At 38.8% G+C, this 19326-nt stretch overlaps 1 protein-coding gene across 9 annotated transcripts in view; it reads left to right on the forward strand.

Moving 5' to 3' along the window:
* Positions 1-12615: 12615 nt before the first annotated feature.
* CNTLN (centlein) overlaps positions 12616-19326 on the forward strand; it is a 200869-nt gene continuing 194158 nt past the window's right edge. For 3 of the 9 annotated variants that reach the window (XR_010370779.1, XR_010370780.1, XR_010370781.1), the window contains exon 1: positions 12616-12910. Coding sequence is in view for 6 of the 9 variants with exons in the window: in XM_064439574.1 (XP_064295644.1) it covers positions 12662-12910 (249 nt within the window). In the remaining 3 variants the exon portion in view is untranslated. Of the gene's footprint in view, positions 12927-19326 lie in introns of all 9 variants that reach the window. The other 6 variants (XM_064439574.1, XM_064439576.1, XM_064439575.1 and 3 more) reach the window with 3 other exon arrangements.

The raw sequence follows: 19326 nt of genomic DNA on the forward strand, positions 1-19326 counted from the left end.
TTGCTATGTTTTCAACACACACTCTTCCAAATTTTTAAGTCAAATCTGCATTTTGGCCAATTATATTTTGCCATAAATCATAAAATTCCAGCATTCGTGGTGTATTGCAGGGCAGACCCACTCAACCAAACTGAATGCTTTGTCAGCTTACAGATGGCTCATATAGCTCTGTCCTGTTAGATTATTTTAATTATCCGACCTAAGTTATCTGTAGATGCTAACTGCAACTGATAAATACAGCTTGTTTTAGGGACAGCATAAACAACAAATTGTACAAATTGTACAAGAATATCTTTCAAGAACCTTAATGTTATTATTAAACTCTTGCGTTCTTGTAAGAGGCTCATTATTGTGGCTGCTTATGCTTTCTGGAAATCAGAGTATCTATAGAATCTGCTAATCACAAAAAATAACCCATTAATAGCTGAAAGCCCACTGTGATCTTTAAACATATTGGCTAACAATGAGTCAGCTTTGGTGGTGACAGTTTTATAGACACTTATTAAACAGTAATTAAGGTTTTAATTAACCTTTAGTTGTTTAATATTGTGTTGTTTTCAGGCTTTCCATTTGGAATGCCCAGAACTCCTTTGTCTTTTATAGTTTTTGGAAAGTTGTATAAAATCCTATTAAATAAACTGAGATCTTACACCTTCTAAATTACTAGACCTCTCTTTATTTCTCACTGTTGGATGGCTCTTTCAGTTGTCTTTTATAATGCCAATTTATTTCCTCCAGAGAAAATATATGATGGTGTTTCTGTGAAAATTTTAGATATCCTGTTGATTCAGTGATGATACTGAGTAAAATTTATTATTTTTGTATTTATAGTTGAATGGGAAGGAAAATCCTTTCACATGAGACACTGCAAAACAACCTATCAGTTTATGCTACGCTATGCTGCGCCATAGTGCTGCCTAGAGATTTTGGGATACCCATTTGAAGGAGGCCCTGAGATTCACTCTGTGGCTTTGATTTTTAATACTTCATACCTACTGAAGATTTAATGTTCAGGTCATAGAAGCATGTTCAGACTAACTTTACGGTGCACGTAATGTTTGCCCTACTTTGAGTGCAATGTAGCATGGAAGAGTTTCTGTTTGACAAACTAGATTTGCTGTGCACATACAGTGCTGTAAAGACAGGTGCTGTACTAAGGCCCCTTAATAAGGTCTGGCAGTAATTTCTTAAAAAAGGGGACAGTGGTGATATCACCTAAGCCCTAAATACAGTGCAAGAACTTTGTAGTATCAAAAAGAATCACAATATATTATGAGATGTAAAGGAACAAAAGGTGTAAAAATCGTAACAGGTTTACGTATTAGGAAGAATTGGCATTGCCACATTAGAAAGTACAATATATGATTCGGATGCATGTTCTTTCACAGACATTTTTTGTGGAAAGCAGTTACACTTTTCCTGCAAATGAAGGGATCAAGGACACACCTAATTATTTTCTACCAGCACTGCTAATTCATAGAGAAGAGCCACGTTGGGATATGTTTTGAATATCTAAGATTACTCAAGATGCCAAGAAACACGGCTTCCCCGCCCCCCCCAACCCCAAAACAACAATGAAAAAAAATGAAAGAACAATTTGTAATTTACCTGTTTTTATCTCTCTTCTGTTACTTTTTCATCAGGTTGTCTACCTCACACTGGCAGGTGCTGGATCCTTTCTGTAAATCTTTCATTTTATGTGAGGAGTGCCCCAAAGTTTTAATTTTATTCTTACTGAAAGATGGCAGCCAACATTACAGAATATGCTAAAGCAATCCCTTTTAACCATATATATATATATTATATCTAACTTTTGTGTTGGGACTTAGCACAAGCCTTCGGCTTAGGCTCCTAGCCAGTATGAATTGGGTTAAAAATGCATTTGGTTATGTTCTTCTGCCATCTGGATTTGAAGGAAAATTCAGTTCTTAGAACTATATCAGCACCACAGTCACTTATTAGCCAGGTCATTATCGTTGCAGTATCATGGATAAAAACAAATTAAAATAGCTGGCCAAGATGGTAGGAGTAAGGGAGAGAGTTTCACTGTCTTTCTGGTAAACTGTCCTTGTTGGGCATTTTGGTCGAAGCAGACCATACTTCTCCTATGTTACCCTTCTTCCTAAAAGACATGATCCACTTTCCTGTTGTGTTCAGCAGAGGGTGCTCAGGTCTGTGTGTCTGCCCAGGTCTCTGTCTGTGAAACTGACAGAAAGACTCCTGGGAGGGAAGTTGTCACCTTATCTCCATATGACTGCTGAAGAAGAGGAGGCAGGGATGGTACTATTGCCAGCAAACAGGTGACTCTGGTGAGTATGTGTGCGTAAGTGCTACTGCACAGGAAGGCCCTGGCTCTGCTACACTAGGTATTTAGACATTTAGTGAAATAAAATATGTGAGAAGTACTGTGTGTGAAAGGCTTTACACAGATAGCATGTGCTCTCTAAAGCCTTGAATAAATTATATGTACATTCTATACTAGCTATGAATAAAAGGACTTTGGGGTGGAAGTAACTGGCCTGGAGAAGAAAGGACAAAATTTCAGTACTTGCCACAATACTGCTTTTCATTAGTAACCACTTCTGTTTTAACTCCATTCAAGGGATTACAGCAGTCGACAGTGTTGGTTAGAAGAACTGGAGGAGGATGGAAGACAGGAAGCTGCCAGTATACCTAAGAATTTGTTTGATGATGCTGAATAAGAGAACATGGAGGGACAACTCCTGGAAAAGGATGGCCCATTAAGCAACACAGCCACACGGATAAGTCAGCAGAAGGACCTGACTGAAGGAGAAGAAACACAGGGACATGTTACCTGCACTGATGATCAAGAGGGAGAAATGAGAAAAACTGGTAATCAGAAAGTATCAGAATTAGAAATGACCTGTTTCTAATGTGTAGAACAGCATGCATTTTTCAGAAAAGGAAAGTAAAAATCAAGGAGATGGGGGATGGTAAAAGAGTATGCTTGAATGTGTCATAATGAAGGAAATAAAAAGTGGTGTGTCCTTTCTCTTGGTATCTAATGTCCCCTAGTCATCAAGATTGGGTTGGATATAGATGGAGATCTTTGCAACACACAGACACACAAAAATTACTTCTGAGGAATTTTATAAGTAAACAGGCACTACTGAGTTTCCTTTGCTCAGAGTAAAAGGGACTAATAAGCAGAAGAGGTATCAAGGGCAGGGGTAATGTGACAATTGACATGTTTATACAGTTGACAAAATTATACAATTTCAAGGAACTGAAACACATAGCTGAGGTTTTGTTAGCCATATAAAGAAAAAGAGTGTGAAAGAAAGTAGTGGGCCTGCTGTTCAGTAAAGCTGCAACTCAATATTTTCTAGACATGTGCCCAAGATTAGAGAAAAGTACTCTCTCCTTTCATTATGGATAATGCAGTTGCTGGGGGCAAAGGCAATATGCCTACTGGGACTGAAGGAAGTGGCAGACAACTACTGTTCCAGTCCTAGAAACAGTAAGTTAGATAAGTGTGAAAAAAATGAGCAAACGAATAACATGCATGCACACCAACTTTCTGTAATTTTGGTTCTGTAAGCCATAATTTCTGTGACGATTCCTTATCAATCTGATAGTATTTAAATGATTATAAGTATTTAATAATTAGCACATTAATGAAGGATATTATTTTACTGTTGATTATATGTGTCTAAATTTTTTCCACTACCCCAAACACTGATAAAGGTGGGTAGATTCAGAATTTCTATTTCTTGAGTCGGGGGCTGCATATTTACCTGAAGCTTTGTGTGACATTAATAGCGAAATACATTACTTTTTATTACTTTTGTTACTAGAATATAACAGAAACAAGTAACAGCCCTTCTGTAAGCAGCACTCCACTGTATATAATCCTACATAAGTATATAATCTGTGCAATGGGAATCTTCACCCAAAAAAAACTTTAAAACCGTATTCATACAAAAGTATTATTCAATTGGAAAAGAAATCCATTAAAGTGATGCAAAGAAAAAGCAAATCATGTTCTCTCAATAACTGGACCAGATAGGATGCCAGTTATTGATTTAGTCTGGAATGCTGTATCCAGGCACAGTATATCTTTTGGAACTCTCATGGTGATTTATTTTTTATATTTAAAAAATAAGAATACTATTTAAGGGCAGAGACCTATCTTCATGTAGCCATGTTTTGTTTAGCTACTGGGAGAAACTACTGGCTTTTGCTGAAATTTCCTTGCATAAGTAGTCTGTTTTAGACTTCATATATTTTTTCATTGGTGTCCTCCAGGCATTGAAGCCTTGCTCTTTTGTGCCCCTCCAGCATGTCTTGATGACTTGCCCAAACGTAGGCCTTCTAATTTCTCCTACTATTTCAGAGATTATTTCCTATGTGTATTTACTGTCTTGTAAAATATTTCCAAATAGAAAGGTCAAGCCTGTCCCTACACATTGGTAGGATAGGGAATAAGGACAATGACTGAGAATGTTTCCTTGCTAAAGTCAGTCAGGAGAGCACAAGTGCAACCTTGGTCCCACAAACAACATTTCATCTATAATATAAATCAATATAATAGCTATTTCCCCTACAATGAGTGTTGTAAGAATAATAGAACAGTTTTTGTGAAGCATGATGTCAGAACCACCCCCTAATAAATGCTGTGCAATTGGGTAAGTACTTGTAGTGGGCTGAATGACCCTCGTGTTAGGTTACATTTCCTGTCTATTCTGATACCAAGAGGTTTCAGAATGAAGTGGGTCTCCTTGACTTGGCAGACATATGTCTTACTAGCACCAACTAAAATGCTCAAAAAGTGGTGTCTGAGCAAGGTAGAGCTGAGGCATTACCACCAAACTTCCCAAACTTGCCTTAAAAAAATCAAGATATTTGGCAAGAATGCTGCAAAATACAAGATAATAATCCTGTTAGTGCTATATATGATAGATTCTTCAGATATTCCAGATGAGTATTCCCCATTCATAGTAGACAAAAACTGAATTATGCACATAGATTATAAGAATTCATAGTGTCCAAGTTATATTGTTAAGTATTCCTGAAAGGTATACAATAATTATCATCCAGCCCCTAAATCTGCAATATTTTAAGAGGTTACTGTCTTCTGTTGCTTGCTCTGCTCGTCATCTAAAAGCTTCTATGTAAGATTTGTCCATCTGCAGGGGGTTAGCGATGACTAAGATTATATTTTAAACTGCTGATGCTAGATTGTTCGGAAGTTGTCTGTCAAAACACTAACATGTAAATTAACTTGGTTCCTTGGTACCTTGGATTCCTAGAAATGACAACTTGGTGAAGATAAAAGAGTGAACGTGGCCAAGGGTTTTCTAGATCATGAAATGCTGCCAGAAAACATGTGCAGAATATCAGAGCAACTCAGGGGTGGGATCATTTTGAGCACACTTCTAAAACAGAATACATGGTTAGGAGCCATGTGGTCAGGATCCAGGATTGGTCAGGGGAGACAGATGGCAACCTGATACTAGAAACATAAAGCCTTACCTGAGAATAATGAAAAAGCAGAGTTAGCTTGCAAGATGAGATTACATATATTCTTCTATTTGTAGCTATACCTAATTTCCTGAGTAAAGTGAAGGCAAATCAATGCTTGAACTAATGTAATTGCTGTCTCAACAACATATTTCTTTATATTTTTCACAGTCTCAACATATTATATTGTAGTAAAAGTTCAGACAATTAAAGCCATGAAAAATATTAGTTAAGAGGTTTTTACCATTTGTTTCCAGTCTTCACTGGCATATTCTACCATTGTTTGGGTAGTGACGCCAAATTAGCTTTTTTTTTTACTGTTTACAAGAGATATCTAGTGTCACCTATACTAAGTGTCCAAAAAACACAGGTCTTAATGGAAATAAAACAGTGATTGCTAACAGCTATTTTTATTTGATTTTCAGTTTTTGAGTTCTTAGATCACATGTGGGTCATATTTCTATACTTCTGTGAGGGATAGAAGTTCTAAAAGGAGCAGAAGAAACAATCTAGAAATTCTTACATAATCAAACGATTCCAGAAGAGGCTTTAAGGAAAACAGCAATAACAGGGAGCTTGCAATAAAATTGTGAGAGCTGGCAATAATTAAATTTCATTTTCTGGAAAAAAAAAAATAGGAATGTAATAACTATTGGCAAACCAGTCTAATAGAATGTTATTTATTTACTTTTATACTAGAATTAAAAATAAGCTGTAGAAAGAACTCTATTCCTATGCTGTTTTGTGAATAGGAAACTGAATATGGTCTGACAACTGTCTGTCCACTCCACAAATGAGCAAGCATGAAAAGCTCTCTTCTGAACTCTCACTGTCTGACTTCAGAACTTAATTAACTTATTTGACACGCTTAAATCAATTCTTATCTTGTGCACATTACCTGGACACAACTGCTGAGGAAATTAACAGAAACAAACACATTTATGGAAATTTGGTATTAAAAAAAAATAATATCTTAATTTCTGCAAGAATATCTTTTGTTTCTGAATTATTCCAGGTAATTTTACTGGCAGTCTGTGTTATAATACTTCTGTTTGTTGGAAAATACAGATGTTTATGTCTTTTTTATTCTTAAAATATTTTCTGTCTCTAAAGGAAGCAATTCTGCTGAGTAAAAAGTGTGCCTAAAAACTTAAATCAACAGACACAGAGTCTCACTTTGTTACTCTAAACTCAACCACAGTAGGAAAGGAAAGTTCAAAGTTACAACTTTGCATTGCTGCCAAAATACATGAGCCCTATCTCACTGGATTGAGTCAGCTGAGTCCCACTGTGATGATGGAGTTCAGGCTGCAAGAAGAGTTCATGTTGGGCTGACTCTGCAGTACCACCCTAGAATGCAATGTGCAGTATCTGTTCTGTATTCCCTTGGGCTGGGAATTTATAGCAAACACAGCTTTTGGGAAGAGTGTTAGCAACTGAAATACTGCAGCACAAAGTGGCCTCCCAGTAACTCTTAGCTACTGCCACAATGCACACATAATAAAAATAGAATCTTGCTTGTTCATCTGAAGTAGTTTCTGAATTGTCAGTTTAAGCAATTGTAAATAACTGCAACTTAAATCTGATGGTTAACTGAGACAAATACAAAAACGTTTAACTTAGAATTTCAAGTAAAAAAACCCAGCAAGATAATTGAGGCAAAAGGGATATTACACTGAGTTCCTTATCTTAGAGTGGGAGCAAGTATCTTTGCTCCTTAAAAAGCTAGTGCCTGTAAAATAATATGTAGCAGTAATATAAGTAGATCAAGAAAACTAGAGAAAGTGTTTTAATTGCTGCAAATGTTTTTTGACTAAACTACTCGTGCTTATATTTTCTTCCAATTTATTTGTTTTCCTAAAGTCTTCTTTTTTTGAAGACGGTATGAATTGTTAAACAAAGACCTGAAAATCATATGTCTTGGCTCTGTTCTGAGCAAAAACATTGCTGGGTTCTGATTTATGCCCTGTTTAATAACTGTAGCTTTATCAAGGCTACTGCTGTGCACTCTGCTGTGACTTAATGTGACTACACCTTAACCTTTCCACCATGTAAAAGGAGGTAAGCTATACTTAAATGAATTCTGCAGCTTGCCTGAGACACATTAAACTTCTGCTCAAAACTCTCTTATTATTTTTGAATTAGAGAAGCTTAAAATGTAACAATTTACTTTTTTTAAAAAATTAAAGGTGAATTTCTAATTTAATTCCACTGCTTACTCTTTTAATCTGTCCACAGTCAGAAAATCAGTATATGCCAGTGCATTGCTCACCAAACTGTTGCAAAACTGATTTCTTACACACAAAATGGGTAGATGGTGAGGTGCTTGCATTCTTTTGCGACTCTCGTGGTGTATGCATGGGTGTGAATGCAATGGGCCGGTAAGAGTGAGGATGTGTAGGTGTATGTTCTCAGCTGCCTTCCCTAGGGTGAGGGAGGGTCTCATCTGTGTCCTCTGTATACTCTATGAAGTTTGGGTGGTCAGGGACTAAGTTGCCTCTTCCAGCAACCACTCCTTGGGTTAAGAAGGCTATCGTGTCCTATTCATTGAGCCTGGGTGGCCATGTACTCTTCACACCCTCTTTCAGGGTGATGGAACTCAGCTTTTCATTTTCCATGCAACCCTTCCCTAACCAGGTGACTCTCCCAGTTAGTCTATGACACAGGCTACACACCACATACAAGGTCAAAGCTCAGCTCCTTCCTGGGATTTGATTTCACTAAGAAAAAAATTAACAATGAAACAATCAACTCCCGAGACTCAGGTAAACCCATCTCCTCATCTTACTGCAACACAAGCCCAACCTCCCTTTGCCAGGACAGCCAAACTCTGAAATCTGCTTCCTCCTCTTAATTACCTCCAGCTGTCGGTCCCTCCCTCTAGGCTTCGTGTTGCTGGCAGGTGCTATGGGGAGTGGCAAACTTCATCCCCACATCCAGGACACTATTAACTACCTCCTTCCTCTGTGCTTTGTTCCACTAACATCCCCTAGTTTATTTTATATTAGTGGTTTGTGTTTTTCATTGCCTTGAAGGGTGCAGTGCCACCGTCTGTGACCTTGTTTAGAAGACAATGGAAAACCGCAGCCTTCCTGGTTGCACAAGTAAGTGGAAGAGTGACTCCCAAGGCAATACTAGAGAGCCCTCAGGCAATATGATGTAGCAACCCTGGGGGATGTAACCTGTTTATGTCACTGATATTTATATACCCAGCCTATACACAAGGCATACTGTGTAGTAGAGAAGTATGCAACAAACCAAAGCAACCTTCCCCACGAAGTCATATCCTAGTCATTTTGATAAATTTTAGGAGGGTGTTTGGTTCTAGCTCTTGTCTCCTTAGGGGCAGATCAGACCTCTGCTACTTTCTCTCCACTCATGAGATGAAAATGACATTTTATTTTCATTGAGTGAAAAGTGAGTCCCGCTAGCAGTGGAACTCCAGGTCCCTGTGTCAGTGAACCTAGGCTCCCATGCTGACCTTTTCCAGCTCTGTTTTTTTAACTGTGCAAATTAAATAGAATACATTACAACAGTAGGAATGAGGACTGAAGTAGTATATTGTAATAGATGTAGTTGGAAAAAATAGGTAGTTTTTTCACCAATTTGTTCCATCTACATGGTTTGCCTCTTCTCTCAGTTACAAGTGGTCTAATACCAGATATTACTTCTCCCTGAAAACCTTGCCACTTTTGTATCCCAAAACTATTCTTGCTACAACCATAATAATGTTGTTATTCACAGCTGTCACAAAAGTGAAAAGAATGTCCCCTGCAGCCCTGTATACATAGATAAGCTGGCTTATAGCTAGTCAGTAAAAAGAAAACCAACTAAAACCAAACCCACATTATAAAACCACCAGAAACCTTGACTGGAAGCACGTATATTTTTAATTCATTCCCTAAACAAGACCTAACATATTTCCAGGGTTATAACATGTTCATGAGAAACATATAAATTACTAAATATTGAGGACATTGCCAAAAACTGCTACAAATAATTTCAGCAATTTTGGCCTCTTTTGCTAACTATAGCTGAAAGGCATTTTACAGAAAGTACCTGTTTGATGATGCTGTTTCCTACCAAACTACTGGTGATGAACAAGAACTGTCAACATAAAAATCCTAGGAGATACGCAGATTCATTAGCAGAAGATGTTAACACTCCTAATTAAAATCAGAATAGTAATTGCATCTTTTGTTTAAAAGAAAATGAGAATGCTCTATTATGTACTTATGTTTCTTGACTTCTAATCACATGGTACTGGGGGTTGCCACAATGGATGGAATAATGTTTTATTTCACATTCATGTAATGAGAGGAAATAGACAAACAAAAAAAAGAAATTATGCGATCAGGAGTAACTGCAACATATTGGTAATATGGACAGGTTTCAAAGAAAGAGGTGGAATTTCCCAACTGCAAAAAACCCCAAAGGAAAACCATTTATTTGTCCTGCCACTGAGGCAACCTAGGGAGCACTGTTATTTGTATAACTTCCACAGACACTACAAGTGAGAAAAGCCATAGCAACAAGGTTTCAATTGTATCATGTATTTCTAAGAGACCTCTTATAAGTGGAAGAACCACAGAAAATTGCATGCTTACTCAGTAGTTATGTATTTCTTGTGTTGACCCAATTCAAATTGAATGTTGTTTCATTTGAAAAAAGTGAAATCCCAGAGGAAAAATTTAGGCTTGGAAGAATTCTGCCTAACAGCCTTATATGTTTGACAGCTGTAAATGCAGGTGTTCCAAAATACAAAGATGTGTGAGAAAGATGATGTCCAGAATTCTCCAAGACAAGGCAAGGTCTCCCAAGTCATCGAAACTTGCCAACTGCACGTTTTAGGTTGTCTAAAATATTCTAAAAATTGTTACAAATGTTGTTTGGGTTAATAACTAGAAACTTTATATGCAGAGACAGCTTATGAAATGGCAGGGAAACAAATGTGATGGTGATTAAACTCTATACAAAAATATTATGTCCGTAAAATAAGTATCTGTCTATGTGAAAGTGTTGCTTTTGTGCTTACTGTGGTAACATGTTTCGTCTACACTAACAGCAAATGCACAAATTTATCTTTAAGTTGTAAAGTTACAGGGATTGTGGTCTTTTGTTTTGTGTTTTGTCAAGCTGTGAACCTAGACCCTGTAATGTCTGAACCTTTTTGGCTAAACTTTGAATGACTTTGTGCTTGCAAAATGTTTTCACATCCCATTTAGTCATTACAGTTGTTTAGCAGTTAATCCAAGTATATTGTCTAAGTAAGTTTAGCTTCTTGTTGCCCATGTGTAATAGGGAACAAATGGTCAAGGAGATGATGATAAAACTATTAGGAAACAGATGAAAAGTAAGAAAGACAGTTATTAAAAGGCAGGCATGTGGAAAATGTGAAAGCTACATATTACACAGTGACTGGATAATTTAAGGGGAAAAGAATTAAAATACCCTCAAAGCAAAGGAAAAGGTAAAAACATAAACATTTTAGAATGACGACAGGATGGTCATTATGATTAAATGAACATGTAATAACACACAAAGATAAGGAATTGAAACTGTAAGATCATGAACATGAGATGAGACAACATGCAAGGAGCAATGAACAACAACAAAAATTATACAAGATGTTCTAAGGGTAGACATGGTATCGATCAGGTAGTTGTTGAACCTTCTTACATTCCCATATAACTGGTCAGAGAATACTCAGATGTGGTCTCTCACCTTTAAATTTACATTTGTAATTATGCAGATAATAATTGCAGTTATAATAAAAATACTTTTCTATGAAATGATATAAAAACAAGTATTTTGACCTTGAGTAATGTGGTCATTTGCTTCTTCTGAGAATGGACTCCAGAGCTCAACGTGCCACAAAAAAAAACAACTTTCATAAGCAAAGCCATCACCAGGGATGATCACCAAGGCAAAGCCATCACCAAGGATGTCAGGGCCACAGGTGGAAGGATCGGACATTTTAGTGTAAAATTCACATGATATGTAAACTTCCTTTGCTTCTCTGCATGCACACGCAGTAAGCATTTTATTTATTGTCATAGTGGTACATTTGGGGCAACTTTGCCAAAATGTGTGCAAAAGTGACAATGCAGGGGAAAACATCCTTCTGTGTAAAAAATGTGTATGATATTCCTACAGCAACATACTGACATTGGTGAAATGCTATGTCAATTGGTGCTTATTACCAGGCTTTTAACTTCTTTCTTCACGTGTTTGGGGACAATTCTAGGTTTTTTGTGAGTATTTTACTTCCCACATAGGCTACAGGAAATACACAAAGATTTGCTTTAGTAACACCACTTAACCTGTTATTTCCAAAACAAGTACTCTGCATATCCTGATCTTAAATCCAGTACATTTATGTAGCGGCACCAGCTCAAATATTTCACTCTGTTAGATTTTCCATGCCTTTCTCAGCTTTCAATTGTAGGCTCTCAAATCCAACTCTGGAAAATAATAAATCTGAATAATCTTTCTGCATAAGAGACAGTTTGAGTGCTTGTGCATCCTAACTGTCAAAACTTAATCTAAAGCCAGGTTTCCGAGTCTTGTCCTGCAAACGCTAGTACCCAGTTCAGAAAAAAAAACCCAAAAAGTCCAAAAAGGCATGATACATCTCACTCAATTAAAATATGCCGAAGCCTCAGCACCCACAGCAGAACACCCAGAAATACTAGCACTGTTCATATGCAAATGTCCAGCATCACAACAGAGATGTGAGACAACTCTAGATGTTCCTGCGGCTCAGGAAGGGCAGAAATCTGCTGGGTTCCCAGGCATTTGCAAAACCCTGCGCTCAACACTTTGGCTAGGCAGCAACTGTTCCTATATCGTGAGGGAAAAAACACGGCAGAAACGCCGCCCTCGGCGGGCTCTCGCACAGCTCGCCCTTCCAAGGTGCTACGCGGGGAGAGCACGCGAGTCGTGCTCCCCCAGGCGCAGCACTCACCAGCGCAGGGACAGAACCCCTCGAGGCTATGAGACACAGCGACTGCCTCAGCCAACGGCCGCTCCCGCCGCATGACGCATGCGCGGCCCTGCTGCTCGGGCGGGCAAATTCAAACATGTTCGCTCGCCCCTTCTCTCTGTCGAGGCAGCCGTTGCGTTGACGTCATTGCACCGCGTCCTCCTTCTCTGCGGTTTCCGGCGCTCGCGGTAAATGCAGCTGCGGGAAGCAAAGTTTTCGTTTCCCTGGTTCACAGCACCGCTTCTCTCCCCTTTCCCTCGTGAGCGGGCGGGTTCCCTCCGCGCTCCCTCCGCCAGCCGCGGAGCCGCTCCCCATCTCGCCGCCCCCGCGGAAGAGGCAGGAGGCTTTCACCGCGACGCCGGCGATGGCTTCGGGGGTTGCGGAGGCGGCGGCAGCGCGGGCGGCGGAGCTGGAGGCAGAGCTGCGGAGCCTGGCGGAGCAGTTGAGTCGCTGCCAGGTACCTGAGAGCGGGGCCGCCTCCTCCAGGCGCGGCGGCGGGGGGGGAGGGGTCCCCGGGATTCGCCTCAGCGTCCCCTTTGGCGGGGGCGCCGGGGTGGGGGGATGTGTGTGTGTGGCGCCCACCTGTTGGGCCCAGCGGCTCTGGCAGTTGAGTTAAAACGGCCCCGGGCTCTTAGTCTGGCTTAAAAGCAAGTGCGTGGCTTGAAAGCTTCCCCCTCCGCCCTGCCAAGAAGCCGCTATTTATTTGCCGGATGTGTAATGGCAAGAGTACCGAGGCGCTCCCTTGTGCAGCTCCTGGAGGAATGAATAAATGGAGGGGTTTTGTAGAAATGTAGGACTTGAAGGAACCTTTAGAGGTCATTTAATATCTCTCCTCCTACCTTGCAGCAGAATTAAGTATATACCTAAGGCGTTCTTGAGAGGGCAGGCTTTATGAATAATTACAGTTGTACTTCTAAAAGTTCTACCAGATTACTGCCCTGCGACCGACCTTCACAGATACACTTCCCTCATGTTTTCCAATCAGTCTTTCGTTGCTTATGTTTAGGTACATTTCATGAAAACACCAAAACTTTGGTAATATGAGGTCTTGTCATAGAAATCTATGCTAATTCTCTGCGAAACAAGTGGATTACACATAAAGGATATAGCAGGGAGGAAGGCGGTGACTGATGCTCTGGTTGATTTTGCACTTGCTTCCTGATAGCCAAAACAGTACTGTGCTCTGAAACAGAGTCTGGTTAAATCCACAAATGCCTGGGCTAATGTGGTCACACCTGTGAGCAGAAGATAGTATCAGTGTTAGAGTTAGTAGTGGTTTGTTGCGTCAAGCAGCATTGCTACACCTGGCAGCTGGCGTCAGATTTCTGCTGTGGGTAGAATCCAGACTTCTTGCAAAAACTTGTTGCATAGGAGAACTATAGGGGGAGTGAACTGTCAATAAAAATCCTGTTTAGAAACAGAGCAATGAATGGTTTGGGGATATATTAAGTGTCTTGTGGGAGAAGCGTAGAGAACTCTTTATAATGGTAATTTAGTTAGTTTCCTCTTCTCCCCATGCAGATGTGCAGTATCAGACAAAATTTGGTGGAGGCAGAAGGAAGGCCCTGTGCTCTGCTCATTTGCTAGCTGAACACAAATTATATATTACTAAAACCTAGTAGCATGAAATATTTTTGAAGAGCATTATAAATAATAGAAACTCTGAAGTAAACAGTACAAATTTGAATTTCTAATCACTTGGATAATGTAACTTGAAGTACACAAATTGTAGTTAAGTATCTGATTTCCTCTGTAGATTCATGCAATTACATGTGCATTTCTCCTTGTTCCTTGATGAACCTATTCCAATAATTTTGTAGTCAGCAACCAGAAAATATTTTTAAACTTATTTCTTTTAAGTCTCATGCATATTATTTTGCCATTCTTGTATCTTTGTCATGTATCAGATCTCAGATAGTTTTCTGGGAGGGAAGCAGGCAAAAAACATGAAAGTAGTTCCTATAATTGAAAACAGAACCCAGTCAGTGTTCTGCAGTAATCTCTCCAGCTCTAGGTAGAATCCAGTACATACCATCCTCTTAATAACAGGGCATGCATATCTTCAGGATTTTATTTCAGGTTATTAATAAAATAGAATGGAAAGTGAAGCAGTAACCTATAAGCAGAAATTCTTCTCTGAGAGCCCTGCAGTGTAGGCGTCTACAATGCTTTACCATTTTACTACTTAATGAGTAAATGTAGAGACCTGTTTAAGCATGTGTATTTTACATAAACAAGGGGGGAAACAGATCTTAATAAGTAAGAGGTGATCACCTAATCAATTATGCAGCTTTTCCAAAGCAGAATTTATCCAAAATAGTTAACCTTTTTTTAAGTTTTGTGAAGTTACTCTGAATTTGGATAGGAACTAAAATAAGCTTCACTAAGATTCTTCAGCTGGTTAGAAGTCAACTGATAAAATTATTCAGGGATGGTTAATCTATTTCAAGTTCATATTTCATATGAAAAGTTTGTGCAAAGACAAGCCGTTTGAAAACATAAATATATTCGGGCAGTGTTAATGTTGCACTTTTTTATTTCAACTGCGAAGAAATCAGAAAGTTTTTACTTACCAACTAATTCTGTTAAAGGAATTATATTTAATCTGCTGGAATTTCCTTAGTTTCATTTGGATGTAAGACCTTCTTTGGTTCTTCAGTCATCACCTAACATTGTAGGTCCTGTTAATCAGAATCGTGAAATTGTTCAAGTTGGAAGGGACCACTTGAGAGCATCTTTTCCACCCCACCCTAGAGCAAGGTGCCTACAACGGTGTCCAGTCAGGTTTTGAGTATTTGCATGGCTGGAGACTCTGCAACCCCTAGGAGCAACCTGTGCCAGAGTGTGAAGACCCTCACATGAAAAGTGTTTCAGCTGCTATTAAGATTTTCCTCGTCTTAACTCTACCCAAAAAAACCCAGAACATATCTCCTTTGGAGACTATATTAGCAGGCGTTTTTGGATAGAAATGTTGTGTAAATGTAAATTAAAAAAGACAACTGGATAAAATTGCCTAAGTTTATTTTTTTTCTTCTGAGTATTACATTCACAAACACATAAACTACGCTTCTGAGACAGACTTCCCAACTGAAATATAGTTTAACTGTGTATAAGAGCTAAAGGATTAGTCTTAAGTATTTGTTTAGGTATTATTAGCCTTTTGGATATCTTTTTTCTGAAGGAAAGAACCCCAATTTATCAAATGAATTTGTTCTAGGGAACACTAAACAAGATTATAAAAATAGAGGTGTGTATATGTAGCAGTTATCTAGCATCTGAATAAAATATGCGTGTCCACACCTCCTTGGACTGTTATATTCACTGTGATATGAACTGCACTTCCAAAACAAAGTCTCTTCATTGGGATCTGGAGTCTATTGATGATATGGAGTCCATTGGCTAAATATATGGAAGCCATCTCTGGCTAATGAAGCTCCCGAGTCTTAGCGGAAGTATTGTGCACGCTACGTGTGCTCTAACTGCCTGTATTCCAGGCATCTACTTTTGGCTGTTGTCTATTTTCTGCAACAGGATCCTGGAGTAGGTGACTCTTTTTCTCATCTGGGGTGGTTGCCTTTATGTTCAAACCTAGGTTCTTCACATTTTTTTGTCTTTCAAGGTAACACTTCCCACCAAGTTAAGATGCCTAATATAATATTTTGAAGATTTCCCTGTTTTTTTCTCCGTTCTTTTCTAAAACTAAGGATCTGCTCATAAGTTTTGAGCTCAGCAGCTGATGCTTGCAGTATTTTGTGTTTTCTTTAATACTTCTAAAAACATTGTGGAAATTTGAATCACAAAAAGTGAGATCCTGGAGGAGGGCATGTTTTAAAAACGCAACAATGTTGTTGCAGTCACTCTGCAAAAAATGGATGTTGTCTTGTAATTCTCTGATGGAATTTGCAAAAATGAAAGAGCCAAATTAAGAAAATAGCCCAAATCTCCCAGGTTGTCTACTGAGGAGTACAAAATAAATATAAAGTATGTTTGCCTCAGTATTATGCTGTTTTGGGAAAATTATTGTTGTGTCAGCAGTAGAGCATTGTGTAATTATTCTGGTAATCACTGAATAAATGGCTTTTAATTTCAGTGTTCCTCTTCTAATTTTATTTGAGAATTACTTGAGTAATTGAGTAATTTTCTTAGGTGTTATGGTTACCTCTTGGCTCAATGTCATACATATGTGGCATATTCTGGATCAGTGGTAAGAGTCCAATTCTCTGATAAGCTGTTTAGTTTGAGTGTCACAATTAATGCTAATTATGTACCAACTTACATACAGAATCAGTTGAGTGTATATGTTTTACATGTTGGATTGATGTATTTTGTTTCATCTTTTGCTAAAGTTTCATATACAGAATGATTATAAGCAATAACTATAATAGGGTCAAAACAGCATCAAATTAAAAATTCCAATTCAAATTGCTGTTGGTGACCATCCAAAAAGAGTTTCCTGCTAGTGCTGTTCTCCATCTTTCTTCACTCTTTATGAGACATGATGTATCTTCTCTGCACCGTGATGGATGGTAATCAGAGCTCTTTGTCTTTTGTTCCAAATTTGTTTTAGCAATTGACTCATGTCATCATGTTGCAACAGTTTTCTTAACAATGTGAGATGCATAGTTAGATTATAACAAGTGGGGGATTGTGGCAGTATCTGACAGTGGCAGTATCTGGCAGTATCTAGTTTAAGTTGCATCTGTCCGACACCTGTTGAAAATCTAATGTAGCCCTGATAGCGTTGGTTTATAAGTGGTTTTAACCCCTCCTACTCTTATTTTCAAGTAAATACGAAAAATATATTAAATAAAAACCCAAAACATTGCACTATTTCATGATACGTGAAGAGGCTATTTGAGATGCATGTTGATTGTACATATTAGGAATGTTTTTAAATCAAAAGCTGAGAGTTGAAACTATTACTAAATTTTTAAAAGCCATAGCTCTCCTTTAGTTATGTGTTTTTGTGTTGATTTGTTTTTTATTCCTCTGATTTGGTGATCAAAATTTCAATGGCTGTGTACTGCTAGTATAAGAATTTGAGTGTGTATTTCTTCTGGATGAATTGTTGATATCCATACTTTTCTTTCAAAATGGGGTAAAGTATTTAATGCTCCTATTCATTAAATACTAATTTCTTTTATTCATTATTAAGCCAAGACCACATATTTATTGGTGCCAAGAGATGCCAGCTGTTTAGTGCTTTGGGTGTTTTTTTGTTATTTTACACTCATATTTTGCCGTAAGGAGTCTAAATCACATGAGTCTGATTAGTACAGGTGTTGTTAATAAAGGCCTTACTTTTTCTGTTTTAGACAGAAATAGTGTTGTTGAATCGCTAAGTTCGTTTATTTTCTTTTGCCTTTTTTTTTTTTACTTTTGGCAGGTTTTAGCTCACTAGAATGAATTTTTGCATACCTGGTCCTTACTCCTGAAAAATACTTCTTTGGAATATTTGAGCAAAACTGAAGATGAACTGAGAGTGAGATTTAAATTTTTTTTTAAAAAAAGGTATTTTTGCACTTATTAAAGTAGTTACCTCTTCATAGTTTGTCTGTGTGCAAGTGTTTCAAATTGCCCCCAGCATGTGAATGGGAATCTAAAATTTGGTATAGAGATCATAGAATCATAGAATGGTTTGTGTTGGAAGGGACCTTTAGAGATCATCTAGTCCAACCCACCCTGCCATGGGCAGGGATGTCTTTCAGTAGGTCAAGTTGCTCAAAGCCCTGCCCCATGTGTCTTTGAATAATTCCAATGATGGGGATATCGACCAACCTGCTCCACCACCCTCATAGGAAATTCTTCCTTATGCCCAATCTAACTCTATCCTCTTTCAGTTTAAAACTGTTGCCCCTTCTCCTGTCACTACAAGCCTTGGTAAAGTCTCTTTCTTCTAAGCCCCCTTTAGATATTCAAAGGCTGCAATAATATATCTGGAGCTTTCTCTTCTCCAAGCTGAACAACCCCAACTCTCTCAGCCTTTCTTCACAGGACAGGTATTCCAGCCCTGAATCATTTTCATGGCCTTACTGTGGACCTGTGCTGACAGGTCCATGACCTTCTGGTGCTGGGGTCCCCTAAGCTGGATGCAAACTCTTAAGTAGGTCTCATAAGAACAGAGTAGAGGGGCAGAATCACCTCCCTCAGCCTGCTGGCCATGTTTCTTTTGATGAAGCCCAGGATACGGTTGGCTTTCCAGCTGCAAGTGCACATAGCCAGCTCATATGCAGTTTTTATCCACGAGTATCCCCAAGCCCTTCTCCACAGGGCTACCCTCAGTCAATTTGTCCCACAGTCTGTGTCGATATTGGGGTTTGTCCTGACCCAGGTGCAGGACTGTGCACATGGCCTTGTTGAACTTCGTGAGGTTTGCATGGGCCCTCTCTTCAAGCATGCCAGTATCAGTCTAGATGACATCCCTTCCCACTGGTGTAGAAACTGCACCACTCAGCGTCATCTGCAAACTTGCTGAGGGTGCGTTCATTCAATCCCACTATGCCATTTATGAAGGTGTTAAACAGTATTGGTCCCAGTATGGACTCTGGAGGGATACCACTTGTTACTGTTTTCCATCTGGACATTGAGCCGTTAACTGTAACTCTCTGGATGGGGCCATCTAGCCAATTCTTTGTCCGCCTAACAGTCCATCCATCAAACCCATACCTCTCCAATGAAGTGGCAAGAATGTAGTAGGGGACTGTATCAAAGGCCTTGCAGAAGTCTAGGTAGATGACATCTGTAGCTCTTCACTTGTCCACTGATGCAGTCACAGCATTGTATAAGGCCATTAGATTAGCCGGGTACCATTTGCCCTTGCTGTTTTACATGAAGAGAAGTAAGCTCTTGCTTGCAAT

This window comes from Phalacrocorax carbo, chromosome Z (assembly GCF_963921805.1).
Source record: "Phalacrocorax carbo chromosome Z, bPhaCar2.1, whole genome shotgun sequence".
Taxonomy (NCBI): domain Eukaryota; kingdom Metazoa; phylum Chordata; class Aves; order Suliformes; family Phalacrocoracidae; genus Phalacrocorax; species Phalacrocorax carbo.